General features: G+C 46.0%; 1 protein-coding gene across 4 annotated transcripts in view; it reads left to right on the forward strand.

Moving 5' to 3' along the window:
• MEGF6 (multiple EGF like domains 6) overlaps nucleotides 1–27,086 on the forward strand; it is a 218,049-nt gene that overhangs the window by 9,626 nt on the left and 181,337 nt on the right. For all 4 annotated transcript variants that reach the window (XM_082229747.1, XM_082229746.1, XM_082229749.1 and 1 more), the window contains exons 2-3: nucleotides 4,257–4,391; nucleotides 12,779–12,888. In XM_082229747.1, coding sequence (XP_082085873.1) covers nucleotides 4,257–4,391; nucleotides 12,779–12,888 — 245 coding nt within the window. The remainder of the gene's footprint in view (nucleotides 1–4,256; nucleotides 4,392–12,778; nucleotides 12,889–27,086) is intronic.

Genomic DNA, 27,086 nt, shown 5'->3' on the forward strand with positions numbered 1-27,086 from the left:
TAGCTCTGGCACTCAGCATACGACTGTGTGAATCTTTGGAAAGTTTCCTTACAAGCTTGAGCTTTGGCCAAGAGCGCCATTCTCGACTCAGCGAAATCGTTGTTTTCCTTTGTAAACCGAACCAGGATTGAACAACATAGTAAATCCAGACCATCTTCTCCATATGTTGTTTGCCCTGTGATGGGATATGTGTGTTAGGCGTTGGGGCTGAGGGTGGGGGGACAGGATCATGTCATCGATGCGCTTTGAAAGACTCCACCATGATGACATTTTCCCTATTTCTGGAAAACTCGTTAAGTTTATAAGCTGAGCAGCTTGAGGCAGGGATAACTTAGGCTGGTTGAGTGCAAATGCGTTTTGAGAAAGCCGCGGTTGTAGCCTGAATTACAACCCAGTCAAACCCCAGAAGGCTTGGATTCAAGTGGATTTATTGCCCTTTGGATTGGCTCACCACAAATCTCCACCGGCCTTTGTCAACCTGGTGCCCTCCATATGTTTTGCACGACATCTGGAGGTTTATCAGATAGGCTGGGGTTGATGGGAGTTGTAGTCTAAAACATCTCGAGCACACCTGGCTGGCAAAGGCTGGCCTGAGTATTCTAGTCCACTGTAGGGAGAAGATAAACTGGGTGCTTGTAGGATGATTTGCTGTGGAAGGTTCCCCTGTTGCCTAACAACAGCAGCAACAAAGCATACCTGCCTTTCTGCCTAAACACCCTTACCTGGTCCATTGAACACAATGGGACTTCTGGTTAGACATCCATAGACTGTGCAGTTGGAATCCCTGATATATGGAAATTTGGATTTGTACTCTTTGGTCAACTGTGTGTGTGGCTCAAGAAAGGGAGGGGTGGTGTGGTTCAATTAAAGGAGCTGGGAGAGCAGATAATGGCAGACGGTCTTCTCTCTCTTGGGGTCTTGGAGAGCTGCTGCTACTCAGAATGGATAATATTGGCTCAATGGGCCAGTGGTCTAACTTGAAGCGAATGCTGTGTGTTCCATTAAGGAGCAGTAGCTCATGGGAACAGCATCTGCTTTGCATGCAGGAGGTCCCGGTTCAATCCCCGGCACCTCCAGGTAATTCTGGGGAAGACCCCTCCCTCAGACCCTGGCAGTCAGCAAAGATAATACTGCATGGATGCTCTGGCTCAGTACAAAGGCAGTTTGCATGTTTGGGTCCTCAGTGATCCAATTGCCAAATGGATGCGCTCAATCAAATGTTTGATGTGCTCAGAATGGGAGTACAGTGGTACCTCTGGTTACGTACTTAATTCGTTCTGGAGGTCCGTTCTTAACCTGAAACTGTTCTTAACCTGAGGCACCACTTTAGCTAATGGGGCCTCCTGCTACTGCCGCGCCACCGGAGCACGATTTCTGTTCTCATCCTGAAGCAAAGTTCTTAACCTGAAGCACTATTTCTGGGTTAGTAACCTGAAGCGTATGTAACCTGAAGCATATGTAACCCAGGGTACCACTGTAAAAGCACTCTCTGTACTCTCAGGAACACCTTTTTGTCCTTAGGTTTGTTTTTGTTTTTTGTTTTAAAGGAAGCAAAGCTCTGCTCTGTTTTGGATATACTTAAAAGGGTTATATCCAATGCTGGGCCTACTTGGAATGAGCCCTTTGAAATTAATGGGCACGACAACTTTAGATCCATTAATGCCGACAGGTCTGCTCCGAGTAGGGCTAGCGCTGGCTGTGACCCAAAGCCTTTCAACTTCACCTGCCAAAAGCTCTGAAAGCAAAAGTTGGCGGATCTGCAGCCCAGCCCAGGACAGCGTTTATCTCTGCACGTCCCGGTAAAGTAGAGACAGGTGGGGAGGATTCCCCCCTCCCCACACACATAGGTTTTATCCTGAGGCTCCCTTGCAGCCTTTAATCTAGCCCTGTTAGCTTAACTCATCATCACTGACTGGAACACTTCTTTTGATGAGCTCTTGATTTAGCTTAGCACATCCTGCCTCTCCATTCCAGCTTCCCTGGAGACAATAGATTTCACTCTCAGGACACGGTTTTAGCTGAATGAAGAACAAAATTAGCCTGGCTGTAAACAAACATTTCTGTTTGGGGGTTATGGAATCCCGGAGAGCCAAACGTGACTTGTGCAATGTCCGTAGGACCGGCGTTTCCTCACCTAGAGTGGCTGGGATGCTGGTGTAGTAGTTAGAGCCACAGTGGGGGACTTTCTTGGATCCCGAGGGCCACATTCCCTAGTGGACAACAAGGGCAGGACACACACGTCAGTGGCTGGCAGGGCCAGAGGCAAAGCGACTCTTAACTTTGCAGTTTTCCAGCCAGCAAAAAGCAGGCGGGAAATAGGAACAAGGAGAGAGTGGGCAGTCTTTATATTAAGAGGCAGGGGGTGGGGGTGGGGTGGAACCTGGGTCGAATCCAGTATTAGTAAGAGCAGATGCACCGAAATGAATGGGAGCAACTAACATAGGACCATTCAGGAGGAATTGTTGTTGTTTAGTCGTTTAGTCGTGTCTGACTCTTCGTGATCCCATGGACCAGAGCATGCCAGGCACTCCTGTCTTCCACTGCCTCCTGCAGTTTGGTCAAACTCATGCTGGTAGCTTCGAGAACACTGTCCAACCATCTCGTCCTCTTGTCGTCCCCTTCTCCTTGTGCCCTCAATTTTTCCCAGCATCAGGGTCTTTTCCAGGGAGTCTTCTCTTCTCATGAGGTGGCCAAAGTATTGGAGTCTCAGCTTCAGGATCTGTCTTTCCAGTGAGCACTCAGGGCTGATTTCCTTAAGAATGGAGAGGTTTGATCTTCTTGCAGTCCATGGGACTCTCAAGAGTCTCCTCCAGCACCATAATTCAAAAGCATCAATTCTTCGGCAATCAGCCTTCTTTATGGTCCAGCTCTCACTTCCATACATCACTATTGGGAAAACCATAGCTTTAACTATACGGACCTTTGTCAGCAAGGTGCTGTCTCTGCTTTTTAAGATGCTGTCTAGGTTTGTGATTGCTTTCCTCCCAAGAAGCAGGAGTCTTTTAATTTTGTGACTGCTGTCACCATCTGCAGTGATCATGGGACCTAAGAAAGTAAAATCTCTCACTGCCTCCATTTCCCCCCCTTCTATTTGCCAGGAGGTGATGGGACCAGTGGCCATGATCTTTGTTTTTTTGATGTTGAGCTTCAGACCATATTTTGTGCTCTCCTCTTTCATCCTCATTAAAAGGTTCTTTAATTCCTCCTCACTTTCTTCCATCATGGTTGTGTCATCTGCATATCTGAAGTTGTTGATATTTCTTCTGGCAATCTTACCACCTGGAGCAGGAACCGTCAAGCCACTCCAGTATCCCTGCCAAGAAAACTCCATGGACAAAGACAACAGGAGGAATTAGGTGGATACAACAAATTACCGTATTTTTCGCTCTATAAGACGCACCAGACCACAAGACGCACCTAGTTTTTGGAGGAGGAAAACAAGAAAAAAAATATTCTGAATCTCAGAAGCCAGAACAACAAGAGGGATCACTGCGCAGTGAAAGCAGCAATCCCTCTTTCTGTTCTGGCTTCTGTGATAGCTGCGCAGCCTGCATTCGCTCCATAAGACGCACACACATTTCCCCTTGCTTTTTAGGAGGGAAAAAGTGAGTCTTATAGAGCAAAAAATACGGTATTTTCAGATAGGACTGATATTGGATCCATTTCCATCCCTCAATTTTACTTGCATTGTGTTTTCTTGCATTATTCTGCTAGCTAATTCTAAGAAATGATGCGTTCCTGAAAGGTTATTCTCTCCCCCGACCCAAAATGGTGTGAGTGTGGTAGTGGTGGGGAGGGAGTCATATCCTAATCACTAAGCGATCCATATCCTCTGTGTGCCAATCCCTAAATTATTTTGAAAGAAGGCAGCCATGATGCCTACCTTGAAAAGAAGGGGTGCACAACCTGTTTTCAGCCAGAGGGTTGCATTCTTTCCTGAGGGGCAGATGCCAGAGGGAATTGTAGTGGGAGCGATACATGTAAATTTTGCCTTTCTGCGGTAGGCTAGTTCCTACACACACTTTTTGGCATCATCTGTCCAGGCAAGAGGAAAGCATGGCCAAAGATCAAGGACGTATTCCAACCGGGCAAAAGCAATCAAGGAGAGCGAGTTAGAGGTGTGGCCCAGGGAGAGGAAGCATAGTCTGAGGGCTGGTGAAAAAAAAGCCTAGAGGGCCAGGTTTGTCCCCTGTGCCTGAAAAGAAAGTCCCACTGTTCAGCCACACAAAGAAATAACATCTTTCTTTTCCCTCCAGGCCAAACGTCTGTGCAGAGCAACAACTCGCAATGGTCAGTCACCGACAGCCACGCATCAGCTCCTTCTCTCGGTTGGTTAAAGTGTGGAATCCAAGTTGTCGAGGGCATCCATGGTGCTTGGGCTATGAACGGAGGTACGTACCATCACTGCGCTGGGTCTCCCGTATTTGTTTGGTTGCTCTTTCCAATTGCTACGTTGCCTGCATCTTGAAAGCTTGGTGGAGCAACCTCTCCACCCCGGACCATAATGGGATGTGTTCTGGGTTGGTTACGTTCAGAGTGGGACCGTTGAAGTTAATAGACACGACTAACTTAGGCCCACTGATTTCAGCGAGTAGGACTTAGTTGGGGGTGCGTACATCCATCAAAGTGAATGAGCCTATTGCAGTCATGCTCACTGATTTCATAGGGCCATCTCTGAGGCTGCACCCACACCTTCAATTAAAGCACTGTTATACCAGTGCTTTAATAGTTTCCCCTAAGGAATTCTGGCAGCTGCAGTTTGTTAAGGGTGCTGAGCAGTGCTTTTTTTTCTTTCCCTAGAAAAAAGAGGTGCCAGAACACATCATGAATGCATTCCTTGTTCTCTTTTAATGGCAATGGCGCCCACCTAAGAGGTGCCGGAACTGAGTTCCGGCTGGAAAAAAAGCCCAGGCACTGAGAATTGTTAGGAGATCCCTATTTCCCTTACAGAGCTACAATTCCCAGAGTTTTGGGGGAAGATTGATGGTTAAATCACTCTGGGAATTGTAGCTCTGTGAGAGAAAGAGGGGTCTTCTAACAACCCACAGGACTCTTAAACTACAGCTTCCAGATTATTATTTTTTGGGAGGGAAGACATCCTTAAACTGGTGTCATACTGTGTTAAATGTATGGTGCAGATGTGGCCTGAGTAGGACTAACCTTGGACACAACACAGTATAAATATATGAAGCTGCTTACAGCTGGGCTGGCTAACCTTTGTGCCTGCAGATGTTTTGGGACCACAACTCCCATCGTCATCCCTGACCATTGGCCATGCAGGCTGGGGCTGATGGGAGCTGGAGTTCAGCAACATCTGGAGGGGCTCCCCACCCCTGCTGTACACAAAAATCAAACCATTGGTCCATCTAGTTCTGGATTATTTAATTTTACCTCTTGGGCAGCAAGATGAATAATGCAGTTTTGGACAGCAGATGAACTGCAGTGGAATGGAGACAGTGCTGCATACAACAAATACAGAAACAGAAAATGATGGCTTCTTGCATCTCTACTCAGAGTAGATTCATGTCTATCAGTTTCAGTGGGTTCACTTTAAAGAGGACTAACGTTGGGTGCAACCCTGTGTCCCTGAAAGAAATGAAGACAGCTCCTTCCTTCCTTCCTTTCTTTTTTTAAGAAATTCCTGTCTTGTATTTAAGGAATCCCTTGCAGCCTGTAATTGTCAGCAATTACCTTGCTGATGGAGAGCTGTCCACCAGTAAGGCTGAACTTACTGATTTATTTCTTCTTTTGGTCTCAAAGTCGGTGTCTTTGTCTGGTGCAGAGAGGACACTTTGAAATGTGAGGGGCTTTGTCTGCTGCTGCTGCTACAGCACTTCAAAGGCTCAGAATCCTCCGTCTTGCAAATGTTCTGCTCGCTCTCATGCGATGAATCTCCCTCCATCCCCTCTTTTTAACATTGTAAATCAGGAAGCATAAACACAATCTCCCTTCTCTTCTCCGTGAGACTCTAGCTGCTCTCTTCCTGGCTTGAAAAACATGCACGTTTTTGGCACACAAAGTCAGAGGGGTTTGTGCTTACTGTCAAGTCAGAGCACGGCAACTCGGTAAAGTGGTAGTAAATCCCAGGTTATATCATTGCTGTGTATATTATTTTGCAAGAGTTACATAAGCAAATAGGCAGGGGTCTTGCCCCCAAGACAGAGGCTGTGCTATCAATATTTTAACTGTGTTTGTGTGGCTGAAACATTAACCCCCCCATTTTGTCCTGGAAATTTGTGGGTGGGGGGCACTCACTGCCCAGCTCAACAGTTCCTTCTCGGTCACTTTTTCTCCCTCCTGGAAGCCCATGGGAGAATCCTGGCATCTCCAGTGGGGTTTGCCTGAAACCCTGGAGAGCCAGTCACTGCTGGCAATACTGAGCTAGTTATGGACCAATGGACTGACTCGGTATAGCAAAGGGATATAATTTGGTGGTAGGGCATCTACTTCACATGCGGAAGGGTCCCATATTCAACCCAGGGAATGTTCTGTGCGTGAAATCCTGGAGAGCCGCTGCGGGTCAATGTAGATGATCAGCAGTGGTCGGGGCCCATTGAGACTGGTAGGGTGGCCGGCAGGGAGCCCAACAGTAGGTGGCGCCAGAGCCAGTTAATTCCAGGTTTGACCCCTATCCTTCTCCCTGCTGAGTTCTACAAGGGGCAACTCTAACGTGAGGGAGGAAGTGGAAGCTGAGAGATTTTGCAGGGTCTTGGACTAAGAGAAGAAGGCAGGCTGGTAGGGGCTGACTAAGAGCAGTATGAGGTTGGTGCCCCGTTTGCCGAAATGGACCAACTTCCACTGTGCTGAGCTAGATGGGCTTACGGTCTGACAGTGTAAGGCAACTCAAGAGCTGTCTCAGTCATAATCTCAGGGTTGTGGGTTTGAGCCCCACGTTAGGTAAAAGATTCCTGTATTGCCAGGGGTTGGACTAGATGACCCTCATGGTCCCTTTCAGCACTGGCGGAGGAACGGGGGGCAGGGGGAGCGCACCGCCCTGGCACCATTGGGGAGGGGGGTACCATCGCGGCTGCCCCCTGGGACATGCACCACGCACCCCCATCGCGCCGGGCACCATGCCCCCACAGGCTGCCACCATGCCCCCAGGACAGATGACACCACGCCCCTGGGCAGCATTGCCACACCCCCAGGATGCTTGCCACGCCCCTGGGATGCGCGCCAGCCACGCCCCCACCTGCTCTCCATCCCCAGTGCCAAAGAATGCAGCTTCGCCACTGCCTTCCAGCTCAACAATTCTGTGAACTTCCCTGTGTTATTACTGAGCTTGAGTTGGGCTAGATTTCAGCTGAACATCAGGAGGCTATAGTTTCTTTTTAGTGCAAGTTTTTAATAAGATATATAAGCTTAAATACATGTGCCAACTAGCATATCTCTATATCTGAAGTTGTCTTCAGATAGCTCTGTTATCTGAGGCAGCACCTACGGGTGAAGACCTTTTCATTTCTTTATCCTTCCCTATTGCTGATAACACACCAGAACCACAACAGCTTTTGAAAATATTAATCAACAAGCATGTATTTCACTTGCATTACCCATGTTAATCAACCTTAAAATAATAGTTGGCTGATCTACCAGTTAAAGCAGTCAAAGTTTGCAGCTGGGTTCATGATAATCCTTCAGAGCTCACTAGAACCAAAAGAGCATTTAAAAACACTAATAAATGAGTGTGAGTGTTACTAATCAACAGGTATGACTGTGACTTGCTGCCCCCCCTGTTAATCAACCTAAAATATTAGTTGGCTGATCTACCAGTTCAACCAGTCAAAGGTTGCAGCCCATCTATCCATAATCCTTGGGAGTGAAAGCTCATAGCTCCGCTGTGTATGGTTCATATCATGCAAAGTATGTTTCCTGGCCTCTGTGTTGGCTTCTGGAGCTGTTTCAATTGGCCAACACTGGACTGTGGAAGCAGATGAATCGGGAGCTTGGCTGCAGCATTGCGGATTTCCTTGATGGGACCAGGGAGGCACGGCAGCTGCTCCACTTTTTTTTTTGTTATAAGCAGTTATGTGACGAAGATTGGACAACAGGGGCACTTAGCCATGGGCATGGCCCAAGCAGGGGTTGCAAAAGGCAGGCAAAGGGCACGCACCACGTTGGCAGTTCTGGAAGAAGTCACACATTATTTAATGTTTTAATTTTTGGCAGGCAACTATCACGACCGATTTTGCCTTGTCATTCCAGGAGTATGCAGTTATGTAACTTTAGACCAAATGTGGGGAGCTTCAGGTCCAGGGGCCAAATGTGCCCCTCCAGACCCCTCTGTCGTAAAATTATAGGAAGGCACCCAACAGAGGGCCATCCAGTCTTCAATGAAATGAGCTAGGATAGTTCTTAGCATTTTGAGAGAGCTGGACTTCCTTAGATGCCAGAAGATCACAGTACAGTGGTACCTCGGGTTAAGTACTTAATTCGTTCCGAAGGTCTGTTCTTAACCTGAAACTGTTCTTAACCTGAAGCACCACTTTAGCTAATGGGGCCTCCTGCTGCCGCTGCACCGCCGCCACCCAATTTCTGTTCTTATCCTGAAGCAAAGTTCTTAACCCGAGGTACTATTTCTGGGTTAGCGGAGTCTGTAACCTGAAGCGTGTGTAACCCGAGGTACCACTGTAGTCTTTAACATTAGGAAAAACAATAAATTTATTAATAGCCCTTTCTCTGATGTGCATCAAATTTATGAATGAAGCCCAATACAGTGTTCAAAACATACCCATTAAATATATATATACAGTGGTACCTTGGGTTACAGACACTTCAGGCTAAAGACGCTTCAGGTTGCAGACTCTGCTAACCCAGAAATAGTACCTCGGGTTAAGAACTTTGCTTCAGGATGAGAACAGAAATCTCACAGCAGCAGCGGGAGGCCCCATTAGCTAAAGTGGTGCTTTGGGTTAAGAACAGTTTCAGGTTAAGAACGGACCTCCAGAACGAATTAAGTTCTTAACCCGAGGTACCACTGTATACGGAGAGGGAGAAGGGGGGGGGGAGAGGTTTCTTTCAGCCTTACTAGGAGACAAAATGGATTGACTTTGGGACTCTTTGCTGCTGAGCGACAGAAGATGGGGGCAGAGGCGGAGCTAGCTGCTCGGGCAGCCAGAGCGGCGCACATGTCGTGCACCCAGGGGGCGGGGCGAGCCGCCCAGGGGGCTGATCTGCGCAGCAATCGGGACCCAGGGAGGCAATCAGCGCCCATTGGGGGCAATCGGCGTGGTGATCAGTGCCCAAGGGGGCAGCGTAGTTATCCGCCATGGGGGGGATTTTGTCACCCCCTTAAGGATGACACCTGGGGTGGGCTGCCTCCACTGCCCCCCTTCCTATGCCACTGGATGGGGGAGCTGCTCAGGGCTAGGGGGAGCTGGGGGTCTCTTGCCCCAAGGCCCTCAAAACCTGTAGCTGACTCTGGGTCAAAAGACAAAGGTCTGAAAAAAGTCTGCCTGAAGCCAAAGTGCTCAAGCTGGCCTGAATGGCTTTTAAGGAACTGTGCACCCACATTCTCTCCCTCTCCCTCTCCATCCTGTGAGCAACACATATCTGGAAGCTAGAATTCCTGACCTCCTCCATCCTGGAGCAACGGCGGGCTCTGGGGACAAGAGCAGCATTTTCTGCCAAGCCCAGAGCAAGACGGCCAGAGTGGTTCCACCTGCCCTTCCTCTCCCCCCTCCTCTGGGTCCTGTTAAGTAGGGCTATTTTTCTCCAGCTTAGTTCTCAATGCAATAAGGAGCCATATTAATTTTTATTGGGCTCGACAACATGAGCTTTTATTGGCATCCCTCTTTGAAACCGCATTGCCTGATAGTTCTCCTCCTTGCGGGGAATCCTTCCTAGGCAGATTCTTCTGCGAACTGGCCGTTCCCACACTGTGCCTCTAGCTGTACTACCTGGGTCAGAAACCAAACCTGTCAGATTGCAGCAGGGCACCTTGGCCTTCCTGTTGCATGTTGGGTGCTGCCATATGCAAAGTCTAACCAAAGTTCTAGTTGGATAAGAGAAGCCTGAGAGGTGATCCGATAGCCGTCTTCAAATATCTGAAGGGCCGTGCCGTGGAAGATGGAGGGTTACAAAACTTGGGTTCTTCCTCCTCTCTCTTCTGAGCCGGTGGCAAGAGTCCATGGGGTTCCAGACCCACCCGCCTCCTGGGTCTGTGTATCTTTGGAAGACTGAGACACAGTGGAGACTTTCATAGCCATAAGAAATACGGTTTATTTGCCTATTTACACCTTCAGTCTGCATGGAGGGGGTCCAGATCTTACAGCGTGGCCATATCAAGAGGGGGTTGTCCCCCAAAGCAGTGCAGGCAGCCTTCAGCCAACCTGCCCAAGATGGACCCCAGTCTTTCTTCTGCTGCCTTCTTCCCAGAACCTCTTGCTCCAAAACTCTCTTTTTCCTGTCACCTCAAACACCCCCCATCACCTGGGATACATCTGTCTCCCCAGGCAAAAGGATTCCTCTCTGAGGGACCATCAACCCCTTTTGCCAGGGATTCCTTGCCTGGCACAGTTATGCAGCTTGCACTTTTCATCCATATCCCAACAAATCAAAATCCTAACATTTATCCATTTCTAGGATTTGGGAGAGCGGGTTCCCTCCCAAATCCAGTGTGGTGTAGTGGTTAAGAGTGGTGGACTCGTAATCTGGTGAACCGGGTTCGATTCCCCGCTTCTCCACATGCAGCTGCTGGGTGACCTTGGGCTAGTCACACTTCTCTGAAGTCTCTCAGCCTCACTCACCTCACAGGGTGTTTGTTGTGGGGGAGGAATGGAAAGGAGAATGTTAGCCGCTTTGAGACTCCTTCGGGTAGTGATAAAGTGGGATATCAAATCCAAATGCTGCTGCTTCCTCCTCCTCTTCTTCTTCTTCTTCTTCTTCTTCTTCTTCTTCTTCTTCTTCTTCTTCTTCTTCTTCCATGACATGGAGCAAACTTGTTTTCTGATGCTCCAAAGGGTAGGATCCAAATCAATTCACGTTGCAAAAAAGGAGGTTCCGACTAAATATTAGGAAGAATTATCTGATGGGAAAAGCCATCTGTCAGGGATTCTTCACCTGTGATTCCTGAATCGCAGCCAGTTGGACTAGATGACTCTTGGGATTAGCCAAATTCATGGAGGGCAAGGCTATCAATGGTGACTAGCTATGCTGGCTATGTTCTACCTCCACTGTTAGATGGAGTATGACTTTGAATACTAGGTCCTGGAAATTCCAAGTGGGGATATGTGCCCAAGTCCTGCTTGCAGGCTTCCCAGGGGCATTTGGTTGGGCGCTGTAAGAACAGGAGGCTGGGCTAGAAAGCCTGATCCAGCAAAGGTCTTGTTAGGTCCTCCTACCTCCTGTGCGTAAGCAGCTTGGGAAGAAGTCACTTGTCACTTAGGAGAGTTTCTCGTAGCCAAAATAATTTCTCCTGGTTCTAAACAACCCGCACACCCCTCTTGATGCGAACTGTTAACCGTGGAGGGAATGTAACAACGAGTTTTCATTCATTTTTTTCGAACCTCGGCATGCTTTCCTTGCAGGCCATCTGCTCCATCACTTATATTAAACCTGCGGATTTTTTAAAAAGACGATTGCGTGATGTTGAAAGCAATATCTGTTTTGAGCACAATGGGAGAAGGGAGTCTTTTTGGCAGCACGCAACCCAGTTGGGCTTTTTGCCAGTTTGCGAGCTGTTTTGCTGTCTAATGACTGGATATTGCTTTCCCAGACACATCTGGGCCCTGATTGCTTTCTCCATGCTTGGCTGAAATGGGTAAAATATTTTTGTGTTTTCCACCACCCCGTTTTATTTCTCTTTTCCTCCTTGCAAAACTAGACTGGAGATGTTGTACATTTGGATGAAGCTGGGTTATGCCTTAAGGCTTGTTCTCCATGCTAGCCCTACTCAGAGTAGACCTTTTGAAGTTAATGGGCATGGCTAACTTGGGCTCCTTAATGTCATTGAGTCTACTTTGAGTGGAATTGAGTTGGATACAACCCTGATCATTTGCCCTGCATTGCAAGGAGTTGGGCTAGGTCACCCTTGGGGCAACAGTTGTACAAATCTATGTTTTTATGAATTAAAAGCACTAAGTAACCAGGATTTGTCTGGACACTTAAAAAAAGAAAATAATTTTAATGGATACACCTGGCATTTTTTGCTGTGCAGGAAAGTGTGTGTGAGTACAACACTCGAATATATTCAGTCATTCTGTGGGCTTTTACAGTTAGTTGTGTTTCATCTCTTGCCAATGGGATGTGTTGAAAACATATGTTAAAACCACCACAATGGTCAAACAGTGAAGTTAGACTAACTCAACTGGAGTCTTAACTATATGTGACGTGAAAGTATTTTTTTCACCTGTATTTTTGGTTGCTTACAGACTTCCACTGGTTTTTTTTTTTGGGGGGGGGGGGAGTCAATCACATTCTGAGAAATTCTAGTTGCACAGTGAAAGTTGATCCTGGTAAGGCTCCTGTCTGAAAACCTGGAGATCTGCTGCCAGTCGGTGTAGACATTATTGGCCCACATGAACCTTTGGTCTGATAAGGCAGATTCCTATGTTGCTTCCTATTTGCAATTGCTTGATTGCTCTGGGTTGTATGTTAGAGTGGACCCACTGAAATTAATAAACAGAGCTAATTTACCTCCATTAAAGTTCAACAGGTCTACTCAGAGTAGGACGAACACTGGACGCAACTTTCTGCATCTGATTTCTGCTGAATTATGTGGCTGTAGCCTCCAGTTGCAGTAACATATAACGCTGCTTGTTTTAATGTTTTCTTTTCTCAGGATGGTGTATTACATGGACAACAGGCAGCTCTACAGCATGCAGTACCAGACAGTGTACAGGTGCTGCCCGGGATGGTCTCAGTTTGGAGAGGACGCAGGCTGCCTTTATCGTAAGTGGGCTCTCCTTCATCCTGCCATGTTTTGCCATCTGGGATAGCTCAGTCGGTAGAGCATGGGACTCTTAACCTCAGGGTTGTGGGTTTGAGCCCCATGTTGGGCAAAATACTTCCTGCACTGCAGGTGGGTTGGACCAGCCCAGGGGTGTCTTAAGCATATCCGGCGCTGTGGTGCAAAGATCCCTCTGGCGCCCTCCCTGTTTCCCAGAGTTGCTGACCTTTTTTAGGGAGGACGGTACTGCCGGTGACGCGCCCAGCTTTGCGGGGCTGGAGGAGGCGGGCAGTGGCTGGAAGGCAACTCCTCCGGCAGGGAAGAGGCAGAGGCTGGATGTGGTGGCTCCCGGCTCAGCTGACTGCTTTGTGCTGCGGTGGCCATGGCTGACGGAGGCTTTGGGCGCGGCGCGGCATTGCTTTGGCGCGGCATGGCGAAGGTGGCGAGCTGATTCTAGGAGGTGCCACATCCAGCCTCTGCCTTTTCCCTGGCCCCCTCCAGAATTTGGCGCCCTGGTTCCCTGCACCACTAACCTCTATGGATAAGATGCCCCTGGACCAGATGACCTTGTGGTCCCTTCCAACTCTACAGTTCTATGATGTGTCTCTTTAATTGCACATACAGAAACTCAGAGAGATTCATGCATATGCTCGTGATTTAGGCCTTGTCTTTTGATGATGTCCACGGTGGCTTACAACAGGTACGAGGTGTTCCTGCACGTGGGCAAGTGTTTGTGTGTACATTTGTTGATTTGCACATCTCGGCGACCCAGGCGTGCAGAGTGCACCCTCGTAGGACGGTGTAGGTGAGCAACCATAACGTTTGCGCATGCAGATTGTGCAGTGTGCGAACAACCCTGCTGGCCCAGTGCAAAGCGTGTCGTGCTTCTTAACAACAGGGTAGCAAATACAAATTCTCTCTGTGTGTGGCAGAGCAGAGGGACCAAACATTTGCTGAATCTCTGAGCAGTTGTATGCACTCAAAGGAACACAGAGCAAATGAATGGGAGGTGGTGATAGTGTGGAGGACCAAAGAGGTCTTCTCAGAGAGGGTGGAAGCCTTATGAGGGCATCTTTCCCAGATGGAAGTGGACACTGTACTGTATATAAGCTTCTTCCCTGGCCATACAAGGCTAGGAAGCTCTGGCCTGGGGTCCAAATGTGATCCTCGTAAGTCTCTCTTAGGCCACATCCTCTCTCCACGGGCCACACCCCTTGGCAGCCATGCTTTGCACACCCCCCAAGTGTTTTTGCCTGGCTGGAGTGCATCTTTGAACTCCACCAATGCCTCTTGCTTGTCAGGATGTAGAACAGAGCGGAATGTGCTTTGGTGTGATGTGCTGTAGAAACAAGGCGGCTGTACAAACATAAAATTTGCATTCATTGTTCTGCCTACTCTTGCCTCTGGCTCTGCTGCTATGTGGCCCTGAAAAGGTTGCTCAGAAAGGATGAAGGTTTTGGGCTGACAAAGATCCCCTACTCACCCCCTAGGATGAACAGTACTCTTTCTACCCCCCCCCATTCCACTCCCCCCCAACCCCCCCCCCTGGAATTTTGGTCACAGGCAGCATGGATATCATTGTGCAAGTCTCTGTTTTGGTTCCAGCATCGAGGAGACAACCTCAGAAAAATTACCAGCTTGCATAACCCGACTTCTATACCATCTGTCTTCCTCATTTGTGTGTGTGTGTGTGTGTGTGTGTGTGTGTGGAACAACTAAATGGAGGTATTTCAAGTCCTGAGCTATAACCTCTGAAACAACTTGAAATGAAACTTTTTTTAAAACAAGAATTTCATCTATGAAAAGATTGAATAAAGAAAGAAAGAGAAAGAAAGTGAGAATAAAAAAGAAAAAAATACTATTACATTTGCATGCATTAATATTGCTGTTGTTTAGTCGTTTAGTCGTGTCCGACTCTTCGTGACCCCATGGACCAGAGCACGCCAGGCACTCCTATCTTCCACTGCCTCCTGCATTAATATACAGATGTGCACATTCTTATTATCCTAATACACATATAATTGTCAGTAACCTAATATATTCTTTGTAAACTCATTCCATATATCGCTGCATTTATCCAAAGTCTGCATCTATAAGTTGTCTGTTTGTATGTTGCCAGTGTTGTCACGTTGTCAAACCGTTGATTAAGGGGGAATCATATCTCTATTCTTCTAGTTCATTAGTACCATGAAACTTGGCGAAGGTGATCTTATGGCTTGAGTGGCATGTGCCCTCCCCAGGGTTGCCCAGAAGGCTGAATTAAGTTCTTCACTCTCAGCCTAAAGGGGGTGTGGGGAGAAGAAGAATCAACTCTATTCCAGTTTGCAAAGACATTGGGGCCTGGTGGTGATGCTTATTCCTACATAGGACCTCAAAAGTAGGGGTTTTTGCTTGTCTGTTAGTTCCCCACAAGTGTGTAGCAAAGCAAGAGAAATATTCTGAAGAATCTTGTCTTTGTTTTCTACCCTTTCCATTGTTCTTGGTTGGTTCTTATTTCTTCTTAGCATGGAAGGTGTTCTAAGTTTACATCATTGAAATGCTAGTTGGCTCAAGGTCCGTTCCTATTTAAAGCAAAGACCTGCACTGAGGATAATAAACTCTGGACTGTTTTCGAGATCCATCCTCCTCATTTTTCAGAATGTTTGTAGAAATGATCAGGCCACTGGGAGTTGCCTGATATGCCTTTGCGCTCTGCTAGTGCGATGCGTTCTGGAGTTTTTCCTAATAGCTTGGGCTGCAGAAGGTAAATTGGGAATCACTCTATGTACACTGATTAATTGTGTGGGGAAAGGAGCCAGGCATTGTTGCTCATGGCTGGATAAGACCGCAGGCCCATTACAGTCCAGCATTCCATTCCCAAAGTCTAGAGAGATGCAGTGGTGGTGACGATTATTATGAATTTGGCGAGTCTGTCTAGATGAAACCCTGGATTTCTTTCCCCAACTCACAATCTCGTATCTCTGAGGGCGGAATGCATACGCGCAAGCTTTGCCAACCCAAGTTCCTTTGTCAAGCCAATGGCTTTGGCTGGCCAGCTAAGTACAATGGTACCTCGGGTTACAGATGCTTCAGGTTACAGACTCTGCTAACCCAGAAATAATACCTCGGGTTAAGAACTTTACCTCAGGATAAGAACAGAAATTGCACGCCAGCGGCACAGCGGCAGTGGGAGGCCCCATTAGCTAAAGTGGTACCTCAGGTTAAGAACAGTTTCAGGTTAAAAACGGACCTCCAGAATGAATTAAGTTCTTAACCTGAGGTGCCACTGTACTGCAATTTAAAAGTCCAGAAGGTTGCCATAGAAGCAAATGGGTGGGGCTTTCCCTACCCCCTCAATAGCCAGAGCAGTGTGTGAGAGTTGGCCGGATGCTGAAGACTGGAGGGAGCGAGGCAGGTCTTCCACTGTTCTGGATTTTGGAAACCTAATGGGGAAGCAGCCTCTGTTGGAGTGTTAATGCTGTGAGCCCCTCCCTCCCAGGTTGTGTTTATGCATAGATAACACTATATATTCTAATTCCGGGCCCAGAAATTGGCTGTACCAGTCAACACTGGTGGACGGCACCCCTAGCATTATAAAACCATGTTGAAGATAAACAAAACATTGCACAGGAATTCCCTTTAAAGCAGGATTGCTTTGTTTTATTGTGTATTTTTAAATTGCAAGAAAGGAGATTCCAACTCAACATCAGGAAGGACTTTCTGACATGGAGATCTGGCTGACTGTGGAATGGACTACCTCAGAAGGTGTTGGGAGTCTCCTACAGTGGTGGTTTTTAAACTGTGGTCAGCTGCGATTCTTGCATTACAGGGGTTTGGTCTAGATAGCCCTTGGGGTCCATTCTAATGCTACAATTCTCTGATTTACAATGGATGTTTTATAGTTCAGTGGTTGTGTAACTAGGTTAATACTGCTTAGAAACCTGTCTTGCAGTCTACAGATTAATAAACAGTGAATTTGTAACAACCACCACCATAATACTCAACTCAAGATGTGACCAGTTTGTCTGCTGTGGGAGGATGATGAAGAAAGTGAAAAATAAGATAAGATAAATAACAACAACAAGAAGAAGAATTCAAAGGAAACTTTGGAGAGGGAGCAGATAATGGCCTTATCTGAACTCGGCAAAAAGAAGAAGAAGAAAAAAGTACACCCAAATTGGCAATCGGCCAATTAGCTCAACTCAGGAGGGAAAAGAACTTTCATAAAGGTTTCCTGCAGAGGAAGTGAATAATTCCATTCAGGAAAGCAGAAGTCCAGTATAGGAAAGAGAGACGCCTAGAGCAGCATCTTAGCTTGCCATTTGAACTGCTGGCACAGAGAAGGGAGAAGGAAATCTCTCATTTGTAGCTGGAAAGGGGCAAGAGAGATAATGGGGGCAGACACGAAGAGGAAGAGCGTCTGTGCAGAAGAAAAATGATAATAATAGTCTGTGTCTGTTTATGAACTGGTGTGTAATTTGTCGGAGGAACCCAAAGTTAGGAATGTTTGTGTTTTTGCTTTTTTTTTAACTGCCTGCTAACGGGAGTGGCCTTAAAAGCTAATGAGCTTCTGCGTTTGCCAGTCTTTGTGTTGTTGCCAGCTAGCAATTGTCACGAGTTTTTGTATGGCTGTAGTTGGAGCAACAACTGGCATGCTGTGGAGAAAGGGGAGAGGGGAAACACCCACCCACCCACTCACCACTACAACCCAGGAACCATCCAGTGAAGCTCTGAAGATGTCGACCCACCAGCTGTGAAAAAGGCAAATTCCATGCTAGCGATCATTAGGAAGAGAATTGAAAATGAAACTGCTCATATCATAATGCCATTGTACAAATCTATGCTGTGACCATGTTTGGAATACAGTAAGCCTACATGTAATGCGTTTAACTTGTGTGCATTCAGCTTACATGCAGGGCAATTTTTTTAAAAAAATGTATTCCAGGGAAAATGTCTTTGGCATTGCAAACCGCCATTGAGCCCAGTGGGTCTTGACTATACTTTTGGCTTTAGGCATGATCCTTGGAACATAATGTAAGTCACGGGCTTACTGTACTGGGTATGGAGCTGGAGAAGGTTCAGCAAATGGGTAATAATAACAGTCAAGGGGATGGTGCGACTCCCCTATGGGAAAAAGTTGCAGTGTTTGGGGCTTTTTCGTTTAGGTAAAAAGCGAGTTAAAGATGACATGATAGAAACTAATAAATATACATTCTTCCACCATGCTATGTATCTATACATATGCGTGCACACATGCACTACCGTGCTTGAAATAAACTATTTCAGTTTCATGAAGCTCATTGAATTAGTTCAAGAATCTCTGAACTACACTTGAAAGTAGTTTCTGCAAGTGCCAGGTGAACTGACTATGAATTAAGTTCATTTTCAGGTAAAACTTTTTTTTTTTTAAAAAAAATACTTTATCTTCAAGTCTATTCTCTGACATGCCCCCCCCCCAAACCCTTAAAGCCTAGATATCATAAATATTTGAGGAGGGGTTATAAATTAAACCATTCAGATTCCTGTATGTATATATATATGTGTGTGTGTGTTTTGGTGTTTACTTAAGTATACAGTGGTACCTCGGGTTACAGACGCTTCAGGTTACAGTCTCCGCTAACCCAGAAATAGTACTTTGGGTTAAGAACTTTGCTTCAGGAAATTGTGTGGCGGCAGCAGGAGGCCCCATTAGCTAAGGTGGTACCTCAGGTTAAGAACAGTTTCAGGTTAAGAACGGACCTGCAGAACGAATTAAGTTCTTAACCCGAGGTGCCACTGTATTTTGTAGTTTGGCAAAGCTTGTAACATTCTGAACGCTGTTTCTTTGGGGTTTTTTGAGGATGAACTTGAATTGAGCTGTGAACTGAACTTGTTCACAAATTTTCTATGAAAAAGGGGGATGAATGTGAAATGGAATTAGTTTCTTTTAAGGCGTATTCATCTAGAACTAGTTTCTTTTGAAAATGAACTTTCCAAGCTCTCTCCCTCTTTGCATAGGGCGGTCTTATGTTTACACAGAGTACACCCATTGAAATGAATGAACATGGTTAACTTAGGTGTAATAGTTTTCTACTCTGCATAAAATTTAGTTGAATACCGCCCTTCATGTACCTTGAGATCTATACATGTGTGTTTATTAGAGGCTAAATCTAAAATTGTGTGCAATAATGCACATTAGACCACTTTGTACGCATTAAATAGCACATATCACTATGCTGTGAAAAACCACTTTAAAATATTTCAGACCCTTTGATAAAATTGATATGAGTAAATATAATTTTATTAATGCCATTCTTTCCGTTAGAGGACTTCCATCTGATCCCCTTTGATATTGAGGGCTGTCCTCTGTAAAGTGCATCATGACCTCTCTCTCCCCACCCCCACCCCCACCCCTATTCCTTGGGACCTTCTCATGATTTGAACCACTTTGAGCCGCCTTCTTATTCCTTGCAAAGACAGACCTTGAACATGTCAATGCAAACTGTGTGAAATTTGCTCAGGAGTACCCTTCCCCTTACAAATTCATTCCTGTTTGACTGAAGGAACTCCATACGGGCTGTCAGGTCGGTGCCCACCCCCCCTTTTAACAACCCCATCGCTGAGTTCAGAATTTCTTCATCCTTGTGAAAGGAAAGCTGGGAGATGGATGGAAAACTTTTCACGGAAAACAGATGGTGAACAAGACAGCGCAAGAAGAGGCCTGTATACTTTAAACAGCTCCAAGGGGATCTGTAAAATGCCTTGTGAAATATCGGGCTTCCTAACGGCTTCTTTCCATCGTGTGTGTGTGATTGGGTCTGCTGGATTCATAAGGTCCTCTCATGCTGTCAGATCGCACCTCATAAATGGGGTTCTCTCTCTCTCTCTCTCTCTCTCTCTCTCTCTCTCTCTCTCTCTCTCTCATGGTTTCATGTTTATCTTTTTTTCTTTAAACCCCCTTGTCTTTTGCTTTGGGCTGTTTGGCTGGCCAAGGTTTGTTTAAAGGTTCAAAAGAGACACCAGAATGTTCCTCAAGCATAGTTGAGACATGGGGCACATCCATGATGCATTTAAAGCAGCATGGTACCATTTTAAACAGTCATGGCTTTCCTCAAAGAATTCTGGGAGCTGTAGTTTGTTAAGGGTGCCGGCAGGTTTTAGGTGACCCCTGTTCCCCTCACAGAGCTAGAGTTTCCAGAATGGTTAAGCAATCAATGAGCACAAATGAAATATGCAGATTTAGCTATGGGTGTCTGATGTAGTTCCAAAGGAACTGAGCAGGTTATGGATTCCTCCTCCTTGACACCTTAAGTAGAATTCTGGCAGCGACTTTCAACACTGTTTCATTACCTTGGGGATACAGGCAGCATGGCTTGAGCGTTGCCTTTTGTCTGGATAAGCGTCCATTGATGGGGATGCTTCTGAAGAGACTTGTGACCCGCAATTCAATTCAAGCAGGTTCCAAAGTTCAGGCGTGTCTCTTCTGATGCAGCCAAAGTAGTGGTGGGGTTCAGGTGTCGGTCAAGCTGAGATGTAAGCCAAGAGGAAAAAGAGACTCTGGTTCTGTGAGCATTGGCAGGATGGAGAACCGAGGAATCCACCTGGTCCAGAGTCAAACCATTGTTCTGTCCAGTTCCGTATTGCCCATGCTGACTGGCGATGTGTCTCCAGAATTTCAGACAGAGATCTTCCCAGTGCGACCTGAAGATGCTGGAAATTGAACGTGGGACATTTTACATGCATAGCAGATGCTCAGCCACTCAGCTACGGCCTTTCCTTGGATGACAGCAAACAGACGTTGGTGCTGTCACATTGGTTTCTAGGGGCCAAAATCGATGTGATGCTAAACGTGCCATTAGGAATGCATATACCCTTCAATATTTCTCCTATGAAAATAGGGACGTCCATCATCATCATCATCATCATCATCATCATCATTCCCCGCCCCTCTAGGTGCCACTCTAGGTGGCTTACAACATATATAAAAGCATAATAAAACATTAAACATACTTTCCAATGCAGGGCTGCCTTCAGATGTCTTCTAAAGGCTGTATAGTTACTTATTTCATTGGCTTGGGGGTTGCAATAACTCCATAGCCTCCAACATCTCTCAGCTGAAAATAGGGACATCCTAAGGAAAAGCGGGACATTCTGGAATCAAATGAGAAACTGGGATGGCTTCTGTAAATCTGGGACTTCCCTAGAAAATAGGGGCACTCGGAGGGTCTGGTTTTGGATACCAAGTTGGCTGGATCAGGGCAAAGATCCAGTACAGTCTCTCTATATTGGTAATGTTTATCCAAAGTCTCCGGGCTCCATTAGGTACCTATTTATTTAGCATTCATTTGATTTGCTTGTGTGAAGCTCATGTGGAGGCTAGACTATGTCCAACCTTAGTTCAACATCCATCCTTATTTGCTTGCAGAAAGCTTATGCAGACAGTAGGCTACAGCTGGCCTATATTGAGCACTGTTCTCATTTGTTTGTGGGCAGCATTCTTCCTAAATTTGTCCTGATTTGCTTGTGCGGTGCTTATACATCTTTCCATTAATCGTTCATTCGCCCCATGCTTTCCCTGTTAACTCTCCCAACTGCAAAAAGTCGTTTTTTAAAAAAAGTGGGTTTGTTGCGCCAGGACGACAGAGTTCTTTAATCCGCTTAATGCAGCAAACCTAAATTCCTGGTATGTGCTTGAATCTCTCCCACAAAATGCTGACAGCCTGGAGGTGACCTCAAATATAGGTCTTTTCCTGGAGATGCCAAGAGGTGAAACTGGCTCCTTTATTATGTATGGAAAGAACGAGTGCTACCACTTCACTGAGGTCCCTCCCTTATTCTTCCTGAGAACTGAAATTTTAATGCCTTTAATTTCCCATGGCAGAAACAAGAATAGCAGGAAATGTTGTCAGAGTGTAACTTGTTCTGTATTACCGGGGTCATAATTGATGGCACCGTGATAAAACCCAACAAAAGAAGTGTTTATGAATATTATCGTCAGTAATATAAAGAGTGGTGCAAAAGAGCTGCTTCCCCTGTGCACGCCCCAAATGTATTAACACAACTGCAAATACTTAAGCTGTTGTGGGAAGAGTCATGGCTCAGTGGTAAAGTATCTGCTTTGCATTCAGAAGGTTGCAGGTTCAAAACTTGGCACCTCTAGTTGGGGCTGGGAAAGCCCCACTGTCTGAAATCCTAGAAGGCTGCTGCCAGTCAGTGTAGATGATAGTGAGCTGGACCAGTGGTCTGACTCAGTGCTAAAAGAACTGCCCAAGTCTTTTGTGAGTATGAAGGAAGCTTTGGAAAAGAGTCTAAGGCCTCATTTGCACTATACATTTAAAGCACTGTCACTTTAAGCAGTCACACCTTCCCCCAAATAATACAGGGAACTGTAGTTTGTGAAGGGTGCTGAGAGTTGTTAAGAGACTCCTATTGCCCTCACAGAGCTACAATTCCCAGAGTTCCCTGGGAAGAGGGATTGTTGTTTAAAGCACTGTATTTTATTTGAGCTTTCACATTGTAGGGGAACCAGCCTCATATCACCAGCATGTCTGAGTCTAATTAATGCATGAAGGGGTTAATGCCACGGGCAACCAAGCTTTTTGTTCAACTTAGTCTATGTGCGTGAGTATGTCTGAGCTGCTCCCTCCAGCTGCATGGCTTTAAGTAGCCTCTTTTGTTTCAGACAAGAATAAAGTATGAAACTAATGTTTTCCTATACCAATAGTTTAGGAACTTTTACCATTTTATAACCAAGCAACATTTTACTGCCTGAGCAACTATTTCTGTCTGCTATATGGAAAAGCACATGAACCTGACCTCTGAAGAATTTTGTGAGGGTACCATTTTATGATTTTCTAAACGTGTGGTCTATTTTTGAGCTAGGGAAATGGGATACATCGAGATTCACTGGAAAGGGCACATGTAAAAGTTTTTACAGCCTATATTCCCATGCTTTTTTTGCTGCATGTTTTGCCACATCAAATCTCAGCTGGGGCTCTCTCACCAAAGAACAATTGCCCCAAGTTTGCACCTTTGCACCTGAGATTTCCAACACACATGACACAAAAGCAGCTTCTGGAAATCTAGTAGAAGCTTAACATTAATTTCTGTGTCACTTGCTTCAAGGAAAAAAAACCAAAAACTGCAACCCTGTGGATCCAGAAAATTGCACGGTTTGGGGTGACAGCATCTTAAAAAGCAGAGACATCACCTTGCCGACAAAGGTCCCTATAGTTAAAGCTATGGTTTTCCCAAAAGTGATGTATGGAAGTGAGAGCTAGACCATAAAGAAGACTGATCGCCGAAGAATTGATGCTTTGGGATTATGGTGCTGGAGGAGACTCTTGAGAGTCCCCTGGACTGCAAGAAGATCAAACCTATCCATTCTGAAGGAAATCAGCCCTGAGTGCTCACTGGAAGGACAGATCGTGAAGCTGAGGCTCCAATACTTTGGCCACCTCATGAGAAGAGAAGACTCCCTGGAAAAGACCCTGATGTTGGGAAAGATGGAGGGCACAAGGAGAAGGGGATGACAGAGGCGAGATGGTTGGACAATGTTCTCGAAGCTACGAACATGAGTTTGACCAACCTGTGGGAAGCAGTGGATGACAGGAGTGCCTGGTGTGCTCTGGTCCATGGGGTCACGAAGAGTCGGACATGACTAAACAACAACAACAACCAACATATACGGTAGCTCTACCCTGCTCTTTTTATGGGGAAACAGAAGCATGTATGGAGGAGAATGACATTGTCCAATGACATCCGTTGTTTTGCCACATCATGCCCACTGGTGTGAAGGAAATTTAGCACGACATGCTAGTATATCTGTCTAAAAGTATTGTTCAACAATGCAGCAGGCACTGCAATAATGCAACAGGCACTGAAAGGAACATTAGAAAACAGGACAGAAATGGCAGCATTTTAACCAGGAAATCTAACACAACATTTATTACATCTGGATGCAGCCAGTGTCTGGTCTTCACTGAGCTTTCTTTCTGATTTATTTCTGGGGTGGTTATACAACAAAGAGCATTCACCCTAACAGAGGTTAGACAATGTCCAGTCTTTGTTGAGCATTTGTTCAGTTTTCTTTGCAGAGAGTTTCAACGATGAGTGGAGTTTCTTGTGTGGCGTTCACACATATTCCCACTAATCTGCATGCCTCTCATACCTTTCAATGTGTTTTACCATCACTTTCTGAACCATAACATATTTGCTAGTTTTTAAAAGTGGATTTCTTGCTCTAGACTAGAGCAATGGAGTGCTTGACTTAATGGAAGAATCCTAAAGTTTCCCAGCGTGTGCTTGAACCGCTCCTAGAAAATACCCACGGACTTGAGGCGCCCAATGTGTCCCTGGGAATATATTTGCTCTCCTCCTTTTGTGGCTGGTGTTTTGTTTTGTTTCCCTAGATCCAAGAGATTCTGCAGGTGAGTGCAGAATGCATTTTGAGCCCAGGCCCTTATCTGACACCAAGGTGCTCTCTTCTCAGTTTACTCCTTCTCTCTGCAGAAATTTATCTTCTCTCCGGACTGGTGGCAGGGGTGGGGGGTCTTTCCCAAGCTCCTCTTTGGCGACTGAGTTGGCTCACAAAAATGCTTTGATCTCCTCTGTGCTGTTGATTTTTCCCTTAAATGCTCTTTAAAAAAAAAAAAATCTCCATCACTATTTTGCCAGCAGGCTAAAAGGCTCTGAGAGCTATTTCTTGGATTTAGGCAAATCTGCATAGATGGAGGTGCAGGGTTTGATGAATCTGTCCATTTTGGTTTGGTTGACCCCATTTCCACATCTGTTTGTGAATTGCTTTGTTTTTTTAAAACACGTGAAAATTAATGCACATCTATGCATTTCAGACAGAATTTTGCCTAGTATATGCATTGCATCTCCCCTCAATAAAGGTAAAGATAAAGGTAAAGGAACCCCTGACCATTAGGTCCAGTCGTGACTGACTCTGGGGTTGCGGTGCTCATCTCGCTTTATTGGCCAAGGGAGCTGGCGTACAGCTTCCGGGTCATGTGGCCAGCATGACTAAGCTGCTTCTGGCGAACCAGAGCAGCACACGGAAATGCCGTTTACCTTCCCGACGGAGTGGTACCTATTCATCTACTTGCACTTTGATGTGCTTTCGAACTGCTAGGTTGGCAGGAGCAGGGACCGAGCAACGGGAGCTCACCCCATCGCGGGGATTCGAACCGCCGACCTTCTGATCAGCAAGTCCTAGGCTCTGTAATTTCCCCCAATTCTCACGATGGGCATCTGGTTGGCCACTGTGAGAGCAGGACGCTGTTCATTGTACAGCAACCGCGTTCAACTCGCTGCAAGGAAATCCCCTATCCAGCTGGTCTGTCTTGTGTTATGTCTGGCCTCTCCCCATTAGTTTTATGGCTCCCGTAAATTAACACCCACTTGAGATCGCAGGATCACACCTGCTAGTGTCACTGGGCATCACAGGGATGTTTTCCTTCTTGCAAGAGCTGAAAGGGGTCGACTGTAAATGAAAAGGTACAGCTGAGCCTTTGCAGACAGACCTCTTCAGATATGACTCATGCAAAGGAGCAACACAAGAAGAGACTAGCTGCTGGGTCAGACCAATGGCCCATCTTTCCCAGAATCCTGTTCTCACAGTGGCCAACCAGACTGCCCTGAGTGCAGCAGCAAATCCCCACCTGCAGTTTCCGCCAACTAGTGTTCACAGGTACAGTGGTACCTCGGGTTAAGTACTTAATTTGTTCCAGAGGTCCGTTCATAACCTGAAACTGTTCTTAACCTGAAGCACCACTTTAGCTAATGGGGCCTCCTGCTGCCACTGCGCCACCGGAGCACAATTTCTGTTCTCATCCTGAAGCAAAGTTCTTAACCTGAAGCACTATTTCTGGGTTAGTGGAGTCTGTAACCTGAAGTGTATGTAACCTGAAGCGTTTGTAACCCGAGGTACCACTGTATACTGCCTCTGACAGGGGAGGTAGAACCTAGTGACTGTGGCTAGTAGTCTTTGACAGGCTTATCTTTCATGAATTTGTCCAGTCCTCTTTTAAAGCAGTCCAAGTTGGTGGTCATTACTGGTCCTTTGCAGGAGGAAACTCCGTAGTTTAACTAGGCTCTTCCAGCACTCAGCTTCAGTGGATGTTCCTAAATTCCAGCATTACGAGAGAGGGAGTAAAACTTCCCTCTGTCCACTTTCTCTGGACCATGCATGATTGCATAGGAATATGCTTCAACCCAAAAATCGTTGTAGAGGCTTCAACTCAAGACTCATTTATTCCAGAGGAATTTTATTAATCCTGTATAAATGCTCAGGAGTGAGCAAATAGTGGATTACGGCCAGATTACTTCTCCTATCCACTTGAATTTCTTACAAAAGTTCCTGAAATTTGCAGGAAAACAATTCTGCTAATCCTCCTCCTGCTAATTCTCATTGTTCAGATTTCCAGCCTCTGTGGGTGTTCTGAGTATGTTGTTTTACCCAGCTGAGGAACAACTCTTTATCTCTTTTGCAAAGAGGTGTTTTTCTTCCCCACTTTGAAATAAACGTTTGGGGTTAGTTGGCCAAAAACACCACTTTGAGCGTTACAAAAAGAGATTCTTTTGGAATTTTAGAGGTAAGAATACAGGAGAGGCAAATGATGGATTGCCCATTTAATCTTGAGGGCTGCAGATGTATCTGGGTAGATTGTGGTACAAACCTGTTTACGTCTGTTCAGAAATGAGCAGAAGAATGTTTGAGGGAGTTGCAGGGATCAGTTTCTGCTGCCAAAGCTGACCCTTAATGAAGCTGAATTAGTCATGTCTATCAGCTTCATTGAGTCTACTCTGAGTCTACTCTAGCATTGGATGTAACCAATGATTACTGGCCATGATCTCCTCTGGCAAGGTGGCTGGAAGCCATGTGAAGGGAATTCCACACACGTGCTGATATATGTCCCCAGGAACAGATGAATATGTGAATCCCCCCCCCAGCATCTTATTCCCCCCAAACTTAATTCAGCCCCCCCAATATTTCAGGAATGAAAATGAATGAAAATTCACCAGTCTTTTAAGGGGCATTTCTTTTAATACACACCTTTTTGGGTATGCAGTTTGGACTAATACAGTCACACCTCATGTTACATTTGCTTCATGTTACGTTTTTTCAGGTTGCATCCTGAGGTGACCTGGAAGTACCAGAAAGTGTTACTTCTGGGTTTCGCTGCTCGCGCATGCGCAGTAGTGCTAAATTGCGCTATGCACATGCGCACAAGCACCA

Source organism: Podarcis vaucheri, assembly GCF_965113315.1.
Source record: "Podarcis vaucheri genome assembly, chromosome: 7".
Lineage (NCBI taxonomy): Eukaryota > Metazoa > Chordata > Lepidosauria > Squamata > Lacertidae > Podarcis > Podarcis vaucheri.